The 15,507-nt window shown below is 36.6% G+C and overlaps 1 protein-coding gene across 1 annotated transcript; it reads right to left on the reverse strand.

Moving 5' to 3' along the window:
- Nucleotides 1-273: 273 nt before the first annotated feature.
- On the reverse strand, nucleotides 274-6,383 carry LYZ (lysozyme). Its single transcript, XM_029955397.1, has 4 exons — nucleotides 6,195-6,383; nucleotides 3,757-3,921; nucleotides 1,903-1,981; nucleotides 274-1,037 (listed from the first exon to the last, which is right to left on the reverse strand). The coding sequence occupies exons 1-4, from the start codon at nucleotides 6,328-6,330 to the stop codon at nucleotides 971-973; spliced, it is 447 nt and encodes a 148-aa protein (XP_029811257.1). The 5' UTR covers nucleotides 6,331-6,383; the 3' UTR covers nucleotides 274-970.
- Nucleotides 6,384-15,507: the final 9,124 nt, after the last annotated feature.

The following is a 15,507-nucleotide window of genomic DNA, read 5'->3' on the forward strand; positions in this document are numbered from 1 at the left end:
GAAGTAAAATAGAGATAGTCCCTCTGGCGAGTGGGAAGGCCACCACAGGAGTGCAGAGAAGTGAGTAAGATGGCCATGCAGACTGAGGGCCTCTGTCGGATTTGTGGTTATGAAAGCAAGATCTGTCGGAATGCTTGCGGGTTTTTCTCCAGCAATACCCTGCTATTTGGGTACAGGTGAAGACATCGGATATGTGAAGTGTGCCAAATATTTTTTAATACATATTTTTTCCTACAGAGACACTAGATGGTTTAAACAAAGACAGACAAGTTATGAGTTGCAATGATAATGTTTGTATTTTTTTTACAGCATGCATAATTTCACATTTGTAGTTAAGCAACAATTATTTCAAGATTTATTCATTCTGCATGAATCTAAGTTAATAAAATTAAAGAATAGCAACAGCTCATCTAATCCTTCATATTCCTTCATAATCAGAAAAATGCATAGAAGAAGAATTCTTCAAAGGGCTAAAATAGATTGATACAGAAACTGTCAATTTATTTTTAAAGAAGTGTGAAAGCAACATTTCTGAGAAAACATTTAAAGCCAAGGTCACACTTTAGAAAAGCAAAATCCTTCATTCAGGCTGTTTTCATTATTAGCCATTTAGCATTTTTACTTTATATTTCCAACAGTGTCTTCTGTTACATTTTTATAAACTACTGGGGAGTGCTGAAGATGAAGTCTGGGTTATTTCTCTGACTAAGAATTGAATATACTGGAGATGTATTTCATAGGCAAGATTTTAGGTAAGCTTTCTTTTGCAAGCTGAAAAATGTTACAGGATGACTCTCAAATAATAAACACATTCGTAAACATGAAGGCTTTTAGAAGAAAGACAATATTTTGCTCCTGCATCTATAAAACCGTTATTGTTTGAAAGAATGGTAGTGTGAACTTTCACTCAATCACTACTCCCTTAATACGAAAAAGACATAGACTGAGCTGAAGAAGGAAAACCGTACAGTCACACTCCACAGTTCCGAGTATACTGAGAGACATCTTTGTTTCTACAGTGTGTGTTCCACGCCACCCTGCAGAGAAGGGTGAAATAAATGGTGATAAAGTTAAAACACATCTTCATTGTAATATACATACTTCAAATCCTCTGAAAGAACAGAATGTTTTACTACTAAATGGACAAGAGTCTACAGAGAGACTCGGGCATTGTTATTTATTTAAAGGAGAGATTACGCCAAGTATTTCACCTCCCCCGAAGCCCTCACTAGAATACAGAGTGCTGAACATAAATGTCGATTTATGCATTCTACAATACTACCTGCTAAGTGCTTTCCTCATTCACTTAACTCCAAAAGTAATTTTAAGATATGACAAGGAAATGTAGAGTGTTGAGAATCATAAAAACTCTAGAAACCCTCTAAAATAAAAAGTAAAAGAGTAGATCCTATATTTTTAAGTTTTTATTTATATTCTAGATAGTTAACATATAATGTAATACTGGTTTCAGAAGTAGAATTTAGTGATTCTAGAGTAAGATTCTAAGTCAAAGGAAGTAGACTGTTTCTAGGTAACTCCTTGTTTAGCAGAAGTCTAGAGCGGCAGTGTTCACTTCTTAGTAGCATTCTTTGGTCTTTGCAAATCCTCTCTCATTTCTCTCTCTTTTTTAAAAAAAATTTAGAGTGTTTATTTATTTTTGAGAGAGAGAGACAGAGTGTGAGTGGGAGAGGGGCAGAGAGAGAGAAACACACAGAATCCAAAGCAGGCTCCAGGCTCTGAGCTGTCAGCACAGAGTGCAACCCAGGACTGGAACTCAAACTGAGAGATCATGACCTGAGCCAAAATCGGTCATTTAACTGACTGAGCCACCCAGGTGCCCCTCCCTCACTTCTATCTTAATACTAGGGCAAAGCAGCTGTCCCCACTAATGCTTCAACGTACCATGCTTCAATTCCTTTTGGATCACTGACAACCCTCTTTGCACATTTTACAGCTTGAGTGATGTCATCTTGCAACAACACTGAAAAAGAGGTGAGGAATGAAAACAACTTCCAGAGAAATTTTATTGTAAGCTTAGATTTAGCCAGCTCTATTCTCTTAGGCTAAGAAAAGAACATTAAAATAATATTCTAAGAGTCCATTTATCTGTGAATGTTGGGGGAAATTTTTGCTTCATTCCATCCCATTTGGCATGAAATAAAGCATTCTGTTTTTCATTTACCAAAGTCATTGGAAATTCTGGAATTATTAACTAACACAATAGAAATCTGTCTTTTTAAGTAGGGACTGTAAAAAACACAACAAACAAGTAAAAAAAAAAACCAAACAGAGATTAGCAACTTTTTAATCAGTGGTTCTACTACCAGAAATCTATCCTAAAGAAATAATAAATATACACCAGGAGATGTGTGCACAAGATGCTTATGGCATTTAATAAAGGGGAAAAAGCAGAGGAAACTAAGTGCTTACCAGTAAGAGTTGGACCAATAAGTTATAGAACATTAATATGTGGCATTCTTTTCATCCTTGAAAAATAATTCATATTTGTACTTGCTGACATAATTTTGTGTGTTAAAGAGCAAGTTGTAAGGCAGTGTATATATAGCACAACCTCATTTTTTCATAATACACACATTGTTTACATATTTGTGTGCAGGTACATTTGTGCATGAAATCATTTACATTTATATACATGATTGATGCATTTTGTGGAAGAATATACACTAAAAGTTACCAGTGGTCATAAATCTCTGGATAGTAAGAATTTTTATTCAATGAGCACATATTATTACATAAGATATTTTAAAAAATAAATTAAAAATAGGTTATCTTGATAAAAAGTATATTCTGAGATGATTTTGTCTATTAGGGATTTTAACATTTAAAATTTAACAATATCAATTTTACTATATTTCTCCAATATTTTTATGTGTTAAAGATTCCACATGTTATTTCTATTTTTTGTGTGATTTAATAGAATATTTGTTTCACCCTAATTAAACAAATCCATAAATCAACTTGTTAGGTATAACAATAATTATATAGGAACTGTATTTTCTGATGATGCAAATGAAAGAATGAAAAATGAAATGTCAGCATGTTTCTAATTCACTTTAAAATCATTCAGCAAGGCAGGGTGTTGGGTGGGGTGATGGGCTAAATGGGCAAGGGCATTATTGACGGCATTTGTTGGGATGAGCACTGGGTGTTCTATGTAAGGGATGAATCACTAACTTCTATTCCTGAAAATACTATTACACTAAAAAAGTGTCATATTAAAAATAAATATAATTTAAACATTGTCAAAAAATAAATAAAAGTCACTAACAACAAAATAAAATAATTCACCAAAAAGAATATATGCATAAAAATGTAAATGACTCTTTATTATACTAATGTCTCTAAATTTCTATGTATTTAGGACATTTCAAAATAAAAAATAAAAACAATTTTTAAAACAGGGCCATACAACCAAATTATCTCTAAACTTCCCCAAAGAAAGTGGGAGAAATGGCATTGTTTTTGACAAGCATTAATAAATCCATTTATAATAAGTTAATAGACCATTCCAGACATTTGCATATATTAGAAAACATCAACTCTTTATAATATAATCAGCTGTCTAATTTCTTAGGGAATTAAGAGGAGGATAATAAAGAGTTTCTAGACATTGAAATAGAGTTTTTCTAGGTCCCTGATGAATCGTTCAAGGTTTTTTCATTTGTATTGAATCTCTGTTCTTGTGGCACAGATGCGTCTGTCCTGTGCCAGAACCCAAACATCATCTCATCTTACCGCTGCAGGATATGTGACAGGCATTTTCTGCGTGGGGGGTTTTGCCATCATCACACCAGTAAAGGCTATTGATCTGGAATATCCCATAATCAGTGCTTTGGCTATCAGGATTGTAGTTCGTAGCCCTTGTATTATAATCACTTTCCCATTTGGCCACACACATCCCTGAAAAAAATATTTACAAATATCAACACCACATGATTTATTTGTCTTACCACATCAGTTCTAATTTGCTATTGTATTTTATTAATGACTTGATTTATAAGTATAAAGGTGTATTTTACTTGTAAAAATATATATCAATATTTAAGATTTTGTTTTATTATTAAAATTTTTTAATGTTTATTTATTTTTGAGAGACAGGACAGAACACAGTAGTGGAGGAGCAGAGAGAGAGACACAGAATTCAAAGCAGCCACCAGGCTCTGAGATGTCAGCACAGAGCCTGACATGGAGCTTGAACCCATGAATCATTAGATCATGACCTGAGCCAAAGTCAGCCACCTAACCGACTGAGCCACCTAAGTGCCCCTAAGATTTTATTTTTTTAAGTCATCTCTACATCCAACATGGAGCTTGAACTTACAACCTGAGATCAAGAGTTCCGTGATCCACTGACTGAACCAGCCAGGCACACCCAAAAATATTTCAACACTTTAGTGAGAATCCTTCTGTTAGCAAATCATTTTGTAATACTAATTAACAAGATAACATACTTTCAAAATATTAAAATAGCTATTTCTTCCATTGCTATTACTGTTCCCCTGCTCCCATCCCTCAGGCAAGATTTAGCCTAGAATAGGAAAATCAACAGAGTTGTTAAGTGAATTTTAAAATTAATAGCAGATATGTATGCTGATGGAAACATGACTTTTCTTAGAAAAACTAAGAATTTTCTGGGAGAAATAAATTTTCTTAAGATATCTAAAGGTGAATTTGGTTATCAAATTAGAATCTGGTAAACAAGAGATACAGGGGTGCCTGGGTGGCTCAGTTCAAAGTGTCTAACTTCGGCTCAGGTCATGATCTAACCATTCATGAGTTCGAGCCCCACCTTGGGCTCTGTGTTGACAGCTGGGAGCCCTGAAGCCTGTGTGTGTCTCTCTCTCTGCCCCAACCCCACTCGTGTGTGTGTGTGTGTGTGTGTGTGTGTGTGTGTGTGTGCGCGCGCTCTCTCGCTCACTCTCTTTCTCTTAAAAATGAATAAGCATTTAAAAATAAGAGATATATAAACAGAAAGGCTTTTTCATCCATCCATCCACTCATTCATTCAAAAATAGTTATTGGGGCGCCTTGGTGGCTCAGTCAGTTGAGCATCCAATTTCTGTTCACTTCGTAATCTTGGGATTCGTGAGTTAGAGCCCCGGGTCAGGCTTGCTGCTGTCAGTGCAGAGCTGCTTCGGATCCTCTGTCTGCCTCTCTGTCTCTCTCTCTGCCCCTCCCCTGCTTGCTTGCTCTCTCTCAAAAAATAAATATTAAAATTTTTAAAAATAGTTATTGAGAGGAAATGTTTGAATTCAATCTGAAAAATATAGTGATTACATTGACAAATATGGACTAATTTATTCCGATATATCTTGAACTATGTGGAAGAAAATGAAAAATAGTTAATCGACTATAGTAAAAATAATAAAACAGGATTTCAAGCTGCATTTCAGGGATCCTTGTATAAACAGTAATTGAGGGGACTAGCTTCCTACTGCCCCTGCACAGAGAGTTCAACATAGTTTTTTATTTTTTTAATTATTTATTTTTTAAATTTTTAAATTTTTATTTATTTTTGAGACAGAGAGAGACAGAGTGCAAACAAGGAAGGGGCAGAGAGGGAGACACAGAATCTGAAGCAGGCTCCAGGCTCTGAGCTAGCTGTCAGCACAGAGCCCGACGCAGGACTCAAACCCATGAACCATGAGATCATGACCTGAGCCAAAGTCGGATGCTTAACTGACTGAGCCACCCAGGCACCCCTCAACATAGTTTTTAAAAATTTTGCTGTTAAAAATCCCATGTCATGACAGGGAAATTTAAAAAGAGGACAATACTCATTACCCTTTACTCTAGGCTCATTTTTTTGGAACCAGGTTCCAAACAGGAAATACCTGGAGTCACGTACGAAGGACTTAATATATATACCAGGCACTCAAATGTACCTTTTAGTCAGACTTCATCTGCCACTGAGCCTGAGGCAACTGGCAGAATCAGCTGCACTCGAAGAGTACAGTGGGTCCTGGTGTACTTAGAATGGCATAGAAGCTTGCCTTCATTCCTTCTTCTGGCATATCTGATTCTAAAGAAACAAGTTGATATTTTTAACGATTGTAACCACACAGACCCCCAAAGAAATAAAAGAAGTCCATTCCTTCAAAGCCTCTTTATTATTCCTCCTCTATCTGTTCCACACTCGGCTAACTACTTGCAAGTATGAAGAGTTAACTTACAGTTTGCCAGGCTGACACCTTTATAGCCATCCATCCCAAATCTTTTCAGAGTTCTGGCCAGCTCACATCTTTCAAAGACCTTGCCCTGGACAGTGATGGAAAGGAGGAGAAGCTCCAGAATAAGGAGAGTCTTCATGTTGACTGGGAAGCCAGATCCCTGGGCTGACCAAGGCAAGCTGGCCTCCGTATTTAACAACTTTTAACTTCCTTCTTCTCCTAGTGGTTTGGGGGCTCCACCCTTTGAGAGATGTGAAAAACAGGAACTGTTTATTGGTTCACTGACTTTAAAAGTTCATTTTTTATATTTGAAGAGAGATAGTCTGATGTCCTAAGAATTAATCTACAGGAAAATGATGAAATGGCATTACTTAAAGACATGGCTCAGGAAGCATGGGAAGTAGGACTGTTTCTAAAGCAGGAACTGTCTCCTATTTTATTATGAATTTGAGCAACTATAAAGAAAAATAACACTGAATGAACATTTTACACAACTAAAAATGGGGCCCAATTTTTTATTTTGCATTCACTCTGTTGTCATCTTTTTCACTTAGAATTATTCTATATACACTTTCTTCCAAAGCACATGACACATTACCTATCATTTTTAATGGGTATATAGCATGATACCAGATTGCTCAGCCATATTCCCACTCTAAATTTTTTGTTGCTATTATACATTTTTTTTGTTTATAAATCAGTGTTTTCCTATTACAAATAAGCCTCATGTGAACAACATTTCTAACTTTTTGACAATACCTTATCTCACATTTTGATGTTAGAACATAAGGGGTCATGATGAAGAAAGGGAACTTTATAATCAGACATAAAGAGAAGGAGCAGACTATGCCACCTAAAAACCTTTCCCTTTGGCATAAGGATTATTCTGAACTGAAGGCAATTGAGAAGCTAAGAAAGCTTTCTGCTTCCCGCCTATATGCCTGAAAACAGAACTTATATTTGTACAGAAGTTAATCAGTGACAACCCTACACGTTTATCAGCCCCAAGACAGCCCCAGAAGACTGCAGAGTACAAATTTTACCAACTAGCTATTATCTTCCAGTGGCCACTAGATATTTATCTTCCCACAGTTTGCTGCCCTCGGAAGCCTAAAACTCTTTTTCTCTGTCTTGTCGCTCTTCTAAAAATGTATTGTTCTTTGGTTAAGATGCTATCTTTGTAAGCCCAAGTTCTAGCCACCTCCTTGTGTTAGTCATCCCTGCATTTCTCCCAAATATGTATGAAATATGCATGTTAATAAACATTTGTTTTTCTCTTGCTAATCTGCCTTTTGTTACAGAGTCCCAGCTGAAACCCTACAAGAGTAGGAGGAAAAATGATTTTTCTCCTCTTGTACAGTTTCCAGTGATGAGGATGGCCCAGTAGAAAGCTGGATCGCCCTGCTCTCCCTAGAGACTGCAGTTGAGAGAGGAGGGAACTAACAACAGACCAGCAGAAGGTAAGAATTCTTACCACGCCAGTCTCCCAGATCTCTGACTCTTGTACCCAATGAAGAGAGGAATACAAACATTTCTTTTTGTCCTTTTCTTTCTAAATTCGTAATGGCGGGAGAGAAATATTTGTAAAAGTAGATCTTGAATCATGAATTTAGTTCGGGGTAACTATATAGGTTATTGATTCTGAGCCTCCCAGAAATTTTCATGTTTTGCTTTGTCTGACTTTTGTGTTGTTTGTCATAATGAAGAAAATCATGAGAATCATTTGTCTTGTTTTATGTCCTAAGCACTTGGATCTGTAACTAGTGAGATTATGCTCTCTGGATACCGGCACTCAGGGAGGTGGGGGCTTGCATCAGGCAGCCATCTAGCAGGCTAGGGCATTATTGCCATCTCTATTTTCATTCCCTTGTTTGTGCTGGGAAACACCCGTCCCAGTGTCTCCTTTCGCGTCACAGTGTCACCTTTCCAGTAGCTAACTCGTCAGCTAGGAGGCTGTTGCTGCCTCTACATTCATTTACTTGTTCCTGCTAGGAAAATTCCCATTCTGGCACCACCTTTCAGGTAACATAGGCTAGTGTATCTGTGAATTAAAGTGTCTCTCTTTGTGGGAGAAGGAACTTTCTTTACCACCTGTGGCAATGAAGGTCTTTGCTTTCTTATGCTATCTTTGGAGTGGCTGGGCATCTTGAGAGGACTATATTGTTTGCATTCTCTTTGAGGACACCACTGTGTCCATGGTTAAGCCATAAAAGGCTTATTGGTTTGGAGTCATAGTTGATGTAGGTATACCTTTGAAAATTTGGAACTTCACATCTAAAGGATTTTTAAGAAAGCTCTCATCCTAAACAAACGCCCTATTGATACTTAGGAAGATCAGAGTAGAAGGAAAGAGAAAGAAAGGAAGAAAGAAAGAAAGAAAGAAAGAAAGAAAGAAAGAAAGAAAGAAAGAAAGAAAGAACTCATCCTTAACAAATGTCCTATTAGTACCTATAGGAAGCTCAGATAAGACAGACAGAGAGAAAAATAGAAAGACAGACAGACAGACAAAGAAAGAAAGAAAAGAATGAAAGAAAGGAGAGAGAGAGAGAGTAAAAAAGAAATAATTACAGAAGATACATGGCAAGTGTGAAGGAAAAAAAAACTTTACAAACTTCCTTAACCAGATAAGGAGGAAGAGAACAAATGCTAAGAACTGCAAAGGACACTCAAGCAGGCATGAAAAATGAAAATGTTGATAGCCAGGAAATAGCTTTGACAAAAGCACAGAAAATGCACAAGAAGGCTTGACTTATTGTCCCTTATTCTATAAGCAGATCCCACGAAGTGTAGGCCTTCCTGTATTTTTGGCTTCTACGACAGGCAAAAAAAAAAAAGAGCTTCGTAGTAATTACCCTTATTTTATTTATTTATTTTTGGTTAGCTAAACTATAGACTTTAGTCCCTGTTATTGTCCCTTTTCTGTTCCAGGTTGTTCTAGGATCCTACACTACATTTAATCTTTATTTCCTATGCCCCCTCCACTTTGAAAAATTGAGTTGTCATTTTATTATTAAGTTCTAGATGTACTTCATATATTCTAGATGCAAGTTCTTTGTTAGACATAAGTTCTGAAATGACCTTTGCCCAGTCTGTGGCTTTCCTGTTCACCTTTGATTTTTGATAACAGGCAAATATGCCTCTGATTCTTAGATAAACCCTATGTCCTTTCTTAGTCCCTTGGAAATATTATTCTTACCATGTCTTTGAAACATAAGTACCTAATGAGAAAACTGATAGCTATCGCAATTCCCGAAACTGGAAAAAACAGGTTTTTAAAAAACAAACTGCTACTTGATATTTCATAGGCTCCCTTGCCCAAAATTTAGTCTGTAGCCTCCACAGGATTATCTATCAAAGACACACAAAAACTTCAAAGTTTTCTCCACAAATATTGGTAAAAGCTATAGCTATCTAAGTGGGTAAGCTTAACTTGTCCCATCTGCCAGAATCACCATTTAGATCTCTTCTTTTACAAGCTTGTATTTTGTATTATTGTCTTGATGTAAAATTTAAAATTTTTATAAAATATATAAATAAAAACTATAAGGTCTCGGGGCACCTGGGTGGCTCAGTCGGTTAAGCCTCCGACTTTGGCTCAGGTCAGATCTCACGTTCGTGGGTTCGGGCCCCGCGTCAGGCTCTGTGCTGATGGCTAGCTCAGAGCCTGGAGCCTGCTTCCAGTTCTGTGTCTCCTTCTCTCCCTGACCCTCCCCCTCTCATGCTCTGTCTCTCCTGTATCAAAAATTAATAAAAAACATTAAAAATTTTTTTAAAAAACTATAAGGTCTCTGCATCTGTGGGATGTTTATGTGTGGCAATGTCTGAATGTTATGTAGATGCGGTATTTTTTCTGTCTGGATGGTATACCTAAAAACTGACTTGTGGAAGAGCTCTATTAATTGGCTTTAAAAAAATATAAGCACTTATGTAAATTAAGACTAGTCAAATTAGCTTATGTTATCTCTACTAGATATTTGATATTATAGAATTCTAAATCCAACCTAAGAACAAAAGGTACAATAAAAATGATTTGCTTAATGTATGTCAACATGGCAGAAAAAGCCAAAGTAATTTTTTGTAACTTTTTAGGTTCTTTGAGGAACTAAAGATATTTGGATCTGTTGACATGTTATTTTTGCCAGGTCAAAAAGTTGTGCTATGAAAATGCATGTGTAGAAATTATAAAATGATGTATTCATAAATACGCTAACCTCACAATGTTAGTATGTAGCAAGCAGTTCGCAATTGCTTACTTCTTGGCTTTCATTGGAAACTAAACTTACTAAAGGTTAAGGATTCAAATGAATATATGTGAATGAAACCTACATCTAGAAATAATAAGGGTAAAGAAAAAAAAACTTTAGGCAAAGTATACAGGGATAATAAGACATGTTTTTGGTAGGTAAAGGTACGAGGTATGAGAATGCACTTATATTAAAGGGAAGGTAGAGTAATTTGTCCTAATTCAGAGGTAATTTAAATGTTATTTAAAAAAAATTTTTAATGCTTTTTATTTATTTTTGAGAGACAGAGAGAGATAGCTAGAGAAGGGGAGGGTCAGAGAGAGAGGGAGATACAGAATCTGAAACAGGCTCCAGGCTCTGAGCTAGCTGTCAGCACAGAGCCCGATGTGGGGCTCGAACCCACGAACCGTGAGATCTGACCTGAGCCGAAGCCGGATGCTTAACCGACTGAGCCACCCAGGCGCCCCTAAATGTTATTTTAGACTAGACAAAAAAAAATAAAAGAAAAAACCTAAATGGACATAGAAAGTTAGGAAAAGAGAGACGCAAAAAGAAAGGGAGGGAGGGAAGAAAGGAGGTATTGTTACCTTATGTAGTCAACCCGCTGAAATTGAATAAATTCATTTTAAAGGTTTAAAAGTGAGCTTTAACAGCAATAGTGTGCCTATGCAAATCTGGAATTTAATTTTCTCCCTGTTAAAAAGAGAAAGCTTTCTTGGATTATTGTAAAAGATTTTCTTTACCAGATAAATAACTTGCCTGGAAAACAAGGATTCTGTGTCTTATTAAGATAATTGCCTGAGCTTCATGTACTTTATCAGCTCTTCAATTACTTCAAGATTGAGTCTTAGGCACCCGGGTGGCTAAGTTGGTTAAGCATCTGACTTGTGATTTCAGCTCAGGTCATGATCTCACAAAACATAAGATTGATCCCTGCATCAGGCTCTGTGCTGACAGACAGTGCAGAGCTTTCTTGGGATTCTCTCCCTCCCTCTCTCTCTGCCCCTCCCTCATTTACATTCACCCTTTCTCTCAATAAATAAATAAACAAACACTTGGAGAGGAGGAAATCAAAGGAAATAAAGGCAAAAAATATATAAATTATAATTAATATATTAGAAGTAAAAAAATGACACCTATGTAATAAGGAAGCATAGTATAATAAAGAAATAATCAGAGAATTTAAAAAGGAGCTCTTGAGATTTAAAAATATGACCACCTTAGTAAAACACTTTATAAAAGAATTAAGAGGTTTGAGAAACAGTCCCTGAAATAAAATAAAAAGACAGAGATGAAAAACAAGAGAGAAACAATGAGAAAATCAGAGAATAAAGAAATCATACATCTAATTAATAGGAATTCTTAAAAGGAATTATAGAAGAAAAATATAAAATAAATGTGCAAAACTAAAGGACTCAGATCTCCAAATCAAAAGGCAACCAAGTGCCTGGCATAATGGTGTGGAATCAAATTTATACCAATGCACATCATCATGAAATTTCAGAACAATGGGGATAAAGACAAAAATGTAAAACTTAAGGATAGTGATCTTCAACCTACAGTCCTATATGCCATCTATCTAGTGTGAGAGGAGAAAAAAAAATTCTCAGATATGTTAGGAGAATAAAACTTCACTTCTCTGCATCCTTTATCAGGAAGCCTCTGAAATACATGTTGTATTTTAAAAGCAAATAAGGGTGCCTGGCTGGCTTAGTTGGTGGAGCATGTGACACTGGATCTCAGGGTTGTGAGTTCAAGCCCCACATTAGCTGCAGAGATGACCCCAAAACAAAATCTTCAGACAAATAAGCAAGCAAGCAAGCAAGCAAGCAAGCAAGCAAACAAGCAAGTAAGCAAGCAAATAAAAGACAATTGTAGGATCTAGGAAACAGGGATCTAACATAGGAGAGAAGTGAAGGAAATCACCAAGACAAAAGAAGAAGCGTTGTCCAACACTGACAGCCTTGCCATGGGTTAAAGAGAAGCCAATTCAGATTATAACTGGGTGAAGGGCTCCAGTGGTGTGGACTCTAGGGGAAAAATGAAACTTACAGATGGCTGGAATGTCTGAACCTATTGAAGGGAGTTTGACAACTCTGGCTGAGACTTTGGGTAACGAATTAACATATAAAAAAGTACACAAAAAACCAGAAAAATAAGGCAATTATTAATACCAGTAAAACCCAAAAACTTAAGCATGGAAACACACGTGTTATGATCATCTGTGAGTGTTTGTGTGTGCTTGTCCAGAAGAACAGCAAGGGCAGGGGGAAGTGAGAGAGAGCTAAATCTTAACCTTCCTTGGTGGAAATAAATAGAAAATGTCTATGATTGAAAATCAAGAAATAGTAGAATAAACATGCTCTTGAGATACATGGCAGTAAATACTAGAAGAAATAACTAAAACAGTTAAAAAGAGATTACCTCTAGTGTTGGGTATTAAATGAAAAAGATTAGGGCAATTTTTCATTAAATTTGATTAATTTCATTTCATTTCATTCAATTGTCATTAAATTGATAAATTTTATTTTACTGTAAAAACACATATATATACTGTGATGAAAAAAATGAAAGTTAAAAAATATATTATGAGATAAAGAACCAAAAGATGTATACCAAAATGTTTATGATGGTTATTTATTTATGAAACCTTTTCAGAATTAAAACTAAAAAAAAATTTTTTTAACATTTATTTATTTTTGAGAGACAGAGGGAGACAGTGTGATCAGGGGAGGGGCAGAGAGAGAGAGTGAGACATAGAATCTCAAGCAGGCTCCAGGCTCTGAGTCATCAGCACAGAGCCCAACACGGGGCTTGAACCCCTGAACTGTGAGATAATGACCTGAGCTGAAGTCAGACGCTTAACTGACTGAGCCACCCAGGCGCCCCAGAATTAAAAATTTTTTAAATGTTTATTTATTTTTGGGAAACAGTATGAGCGGAGGAGAAACAGAAAGAAGGAGACACAGAATCCGAAGCAGGCTCCAGGCTCTGAGCTGTCAGCACAGAGTCTGACTTGGGGCATGAACTCAGGAATGGTGAGATTATGATCTGAGCTGGGGTCGGATGCCTAATCAACTGACTGAGCCATCCAGGCGCCCCAAACTTTCCAGAATTTTTATTTGCTTATTTTTTTTCCACATTCTAAGTTTTCTTCTTTCAGCATATTTTATTTTTCTAATTAGAAAAGTAATAAATAAACACACATACATACAGAAGCATGTGCAGAATCACTAAAATAAGGGTGATTATTTTGAAATCTTCAGCATTCTTCTGTATATATGAACTTGGTCATATATGTTGAAATATTCTGTTATTTAAATTTACAACTATCTTTCTCCTATGAAGCTCATCTGTACCCTTCTCAAATTTCAATAGAGGAGCTCCTGGGTGGCTTAGTCAGTTAAGTGTTCGACTCTTGATTTCAGTGAGGGTTGAGAGATCAAGCCCCAAGTTAGGCTCTATGGTGGCAGCACAGAGCCTGCTTAAGATTCTCTCCCTTTGCCACCCCCCACTCATGCTCACACACTCTCTCTCAAAATAAATAAACCCATTTTTAAGAAATCAAATTTCAAAAGAAAACAGTTAAATATTAATTTTCATTGAGTTTCATGAGCTATATTGAAATGGTATATAAGCTATATAAAAAGTAACCAAAGAAAATATCTTGGTACGATAGTATTTTGGTAGGATCTTTATAAGAATACTAAAAAATACTCTTACAAGGATAGCATTTATGTTTCTTGAAATAAAACACAAATTGTCAAGCTCCTGGAACACAGTATCCTATCTAGGCTTTTGTTTGGGAGACTAATTTCATTGAGGGGAAACAGGTGAGGAGTGTTGGGAAGGCATATTTGGTCAGATCTTAAATGATAGTGAGAGCAATTCAAAAGAGAGGCAGGGTCCTGTATCCCACTGCCACATGAGGCCCAGTGCCATGGCAAAGAGGGCTCTTGCATGGCATCTAGCTGCTGGGGAAATTGAACACTGATTGCTCTGCCTTGGGAATCAATGAAATTCAGAAAAGGAGCTTTCTGCCTTTGATTGGACCACATCAGCATGGGCAATAACCACTGTATGAACATCTCAGGCATGACCATGACAGACTGAAGCTCAAAGCTCTTCTTCAAGCTTTCTGGACTTTGTAGTTTCTTGAAAAGTTTGTAAGCTGCTGGGCAGGGGATTGACCAGCTAAAGAGGTTAAAAAAGAGGCTTTTGGGTGGCTCAATCAGTTAAACACAGACTTCAGCTCTGGTTATAATCTCGTGGTTCATGAGTTTGTGAGTTTGAGCCCCACATTGGGCTCCCTGCTGTCAGCACAGAGCCTACTTTGGATCTTTGGTCTCCCTCTCTCCAAAATAAGTAAATATTAGAAAAAGAGAGAGAAGTTAAAAAGACTACCATTGTCTCACCACTTGAGGAAGTAGGACTTACTGACACATTTTCTTTGATATAGAACAAATAAAGCAAAGTGATGTTTCTTGCATTCACTTACAGCACAGCACATTTACACACACTGCACTATTTTGATCTAGACTTGCCTGCTCTGATTTGAATGTGATCAGAGAGTGGGAAGTGAGATGGTTCCTGTGTGCCCTACAGATTAAACTATTTTCCTGAAAATGGCTCTTTGGTTCCACAGTTCAGGTCCCCATTAACCTTGTAAGGCTAGGTGTTTTGGTTTTCAATGATTCATACTACTGAGATATCTCTCTGCCTTTATAGTCTTGTTTCACTATAACTTATGCCATCTCTCTCTCTTTTTTTTTTTTTTTTGCTGTTCCTGCGATCGTGTTTTCTCCATTAGTATTGAATAATTAAAATCTAATTGTGTTAGATTGTGTCAGAACATGAAAAAGTAAAGAGTTAGTCTCAGGAGCATCTGGCTGGCTCAATCAGTGGAATGTTGCAACTCTTGATCTTGGGACTGTGGGTTTAAGTTCCACGTTGGTGTAGAGATTACTTAAAAATAAAATCTGAGAGGAAGAAAAAGAAGGTTTCAGAAAGAACTGACAATGGGAAATCAAAGCTGTTTGTATTATGGTGCTTGGCTGGCTCACTCAGTCTTC

The sequence above is a fragment of the Suricata suricatta genome, chromosome 10 (genome assembly GCF_006229205.1).
Source record: "Suricata suricatta isolate VVHF042 chromosome 10, meerkat_22Aug2017_6uvM2_HiC, whole genome shotgun sequence".
In the NCBI taxonomy this organism is placed as follows: Eukaryota; Metazoa; Chordata; class Mammalia; order Carnivora; family Herpestidae; genus Suricata; species Suricata suricatta.

Bases quoted from the DNA above. Each gene is read 5' to 3' on its own strand.
- LYZ (XM_029955397.1), bottom strand. From the start codon at position 6,330: ATGAAGACTCTCCTTATTCTGGAGCTTCTCCTCCTTTCCATCACTGTC. The intron at 3,922-6,194 runs GTAAGTTAACTC...TATTTTTTTCAG, and splicing joins AGGTGTCAGCCTGGCAAACT to GGATGTGTGTGGCCAAATGG. The intron at 1,038-1,902 runs GTACGTTGAAGC...CCTTCTCTGCAG, and splicing joins CCAAAAGGAATTGAAGCATG to GGTGGCGTGGAACACACACT.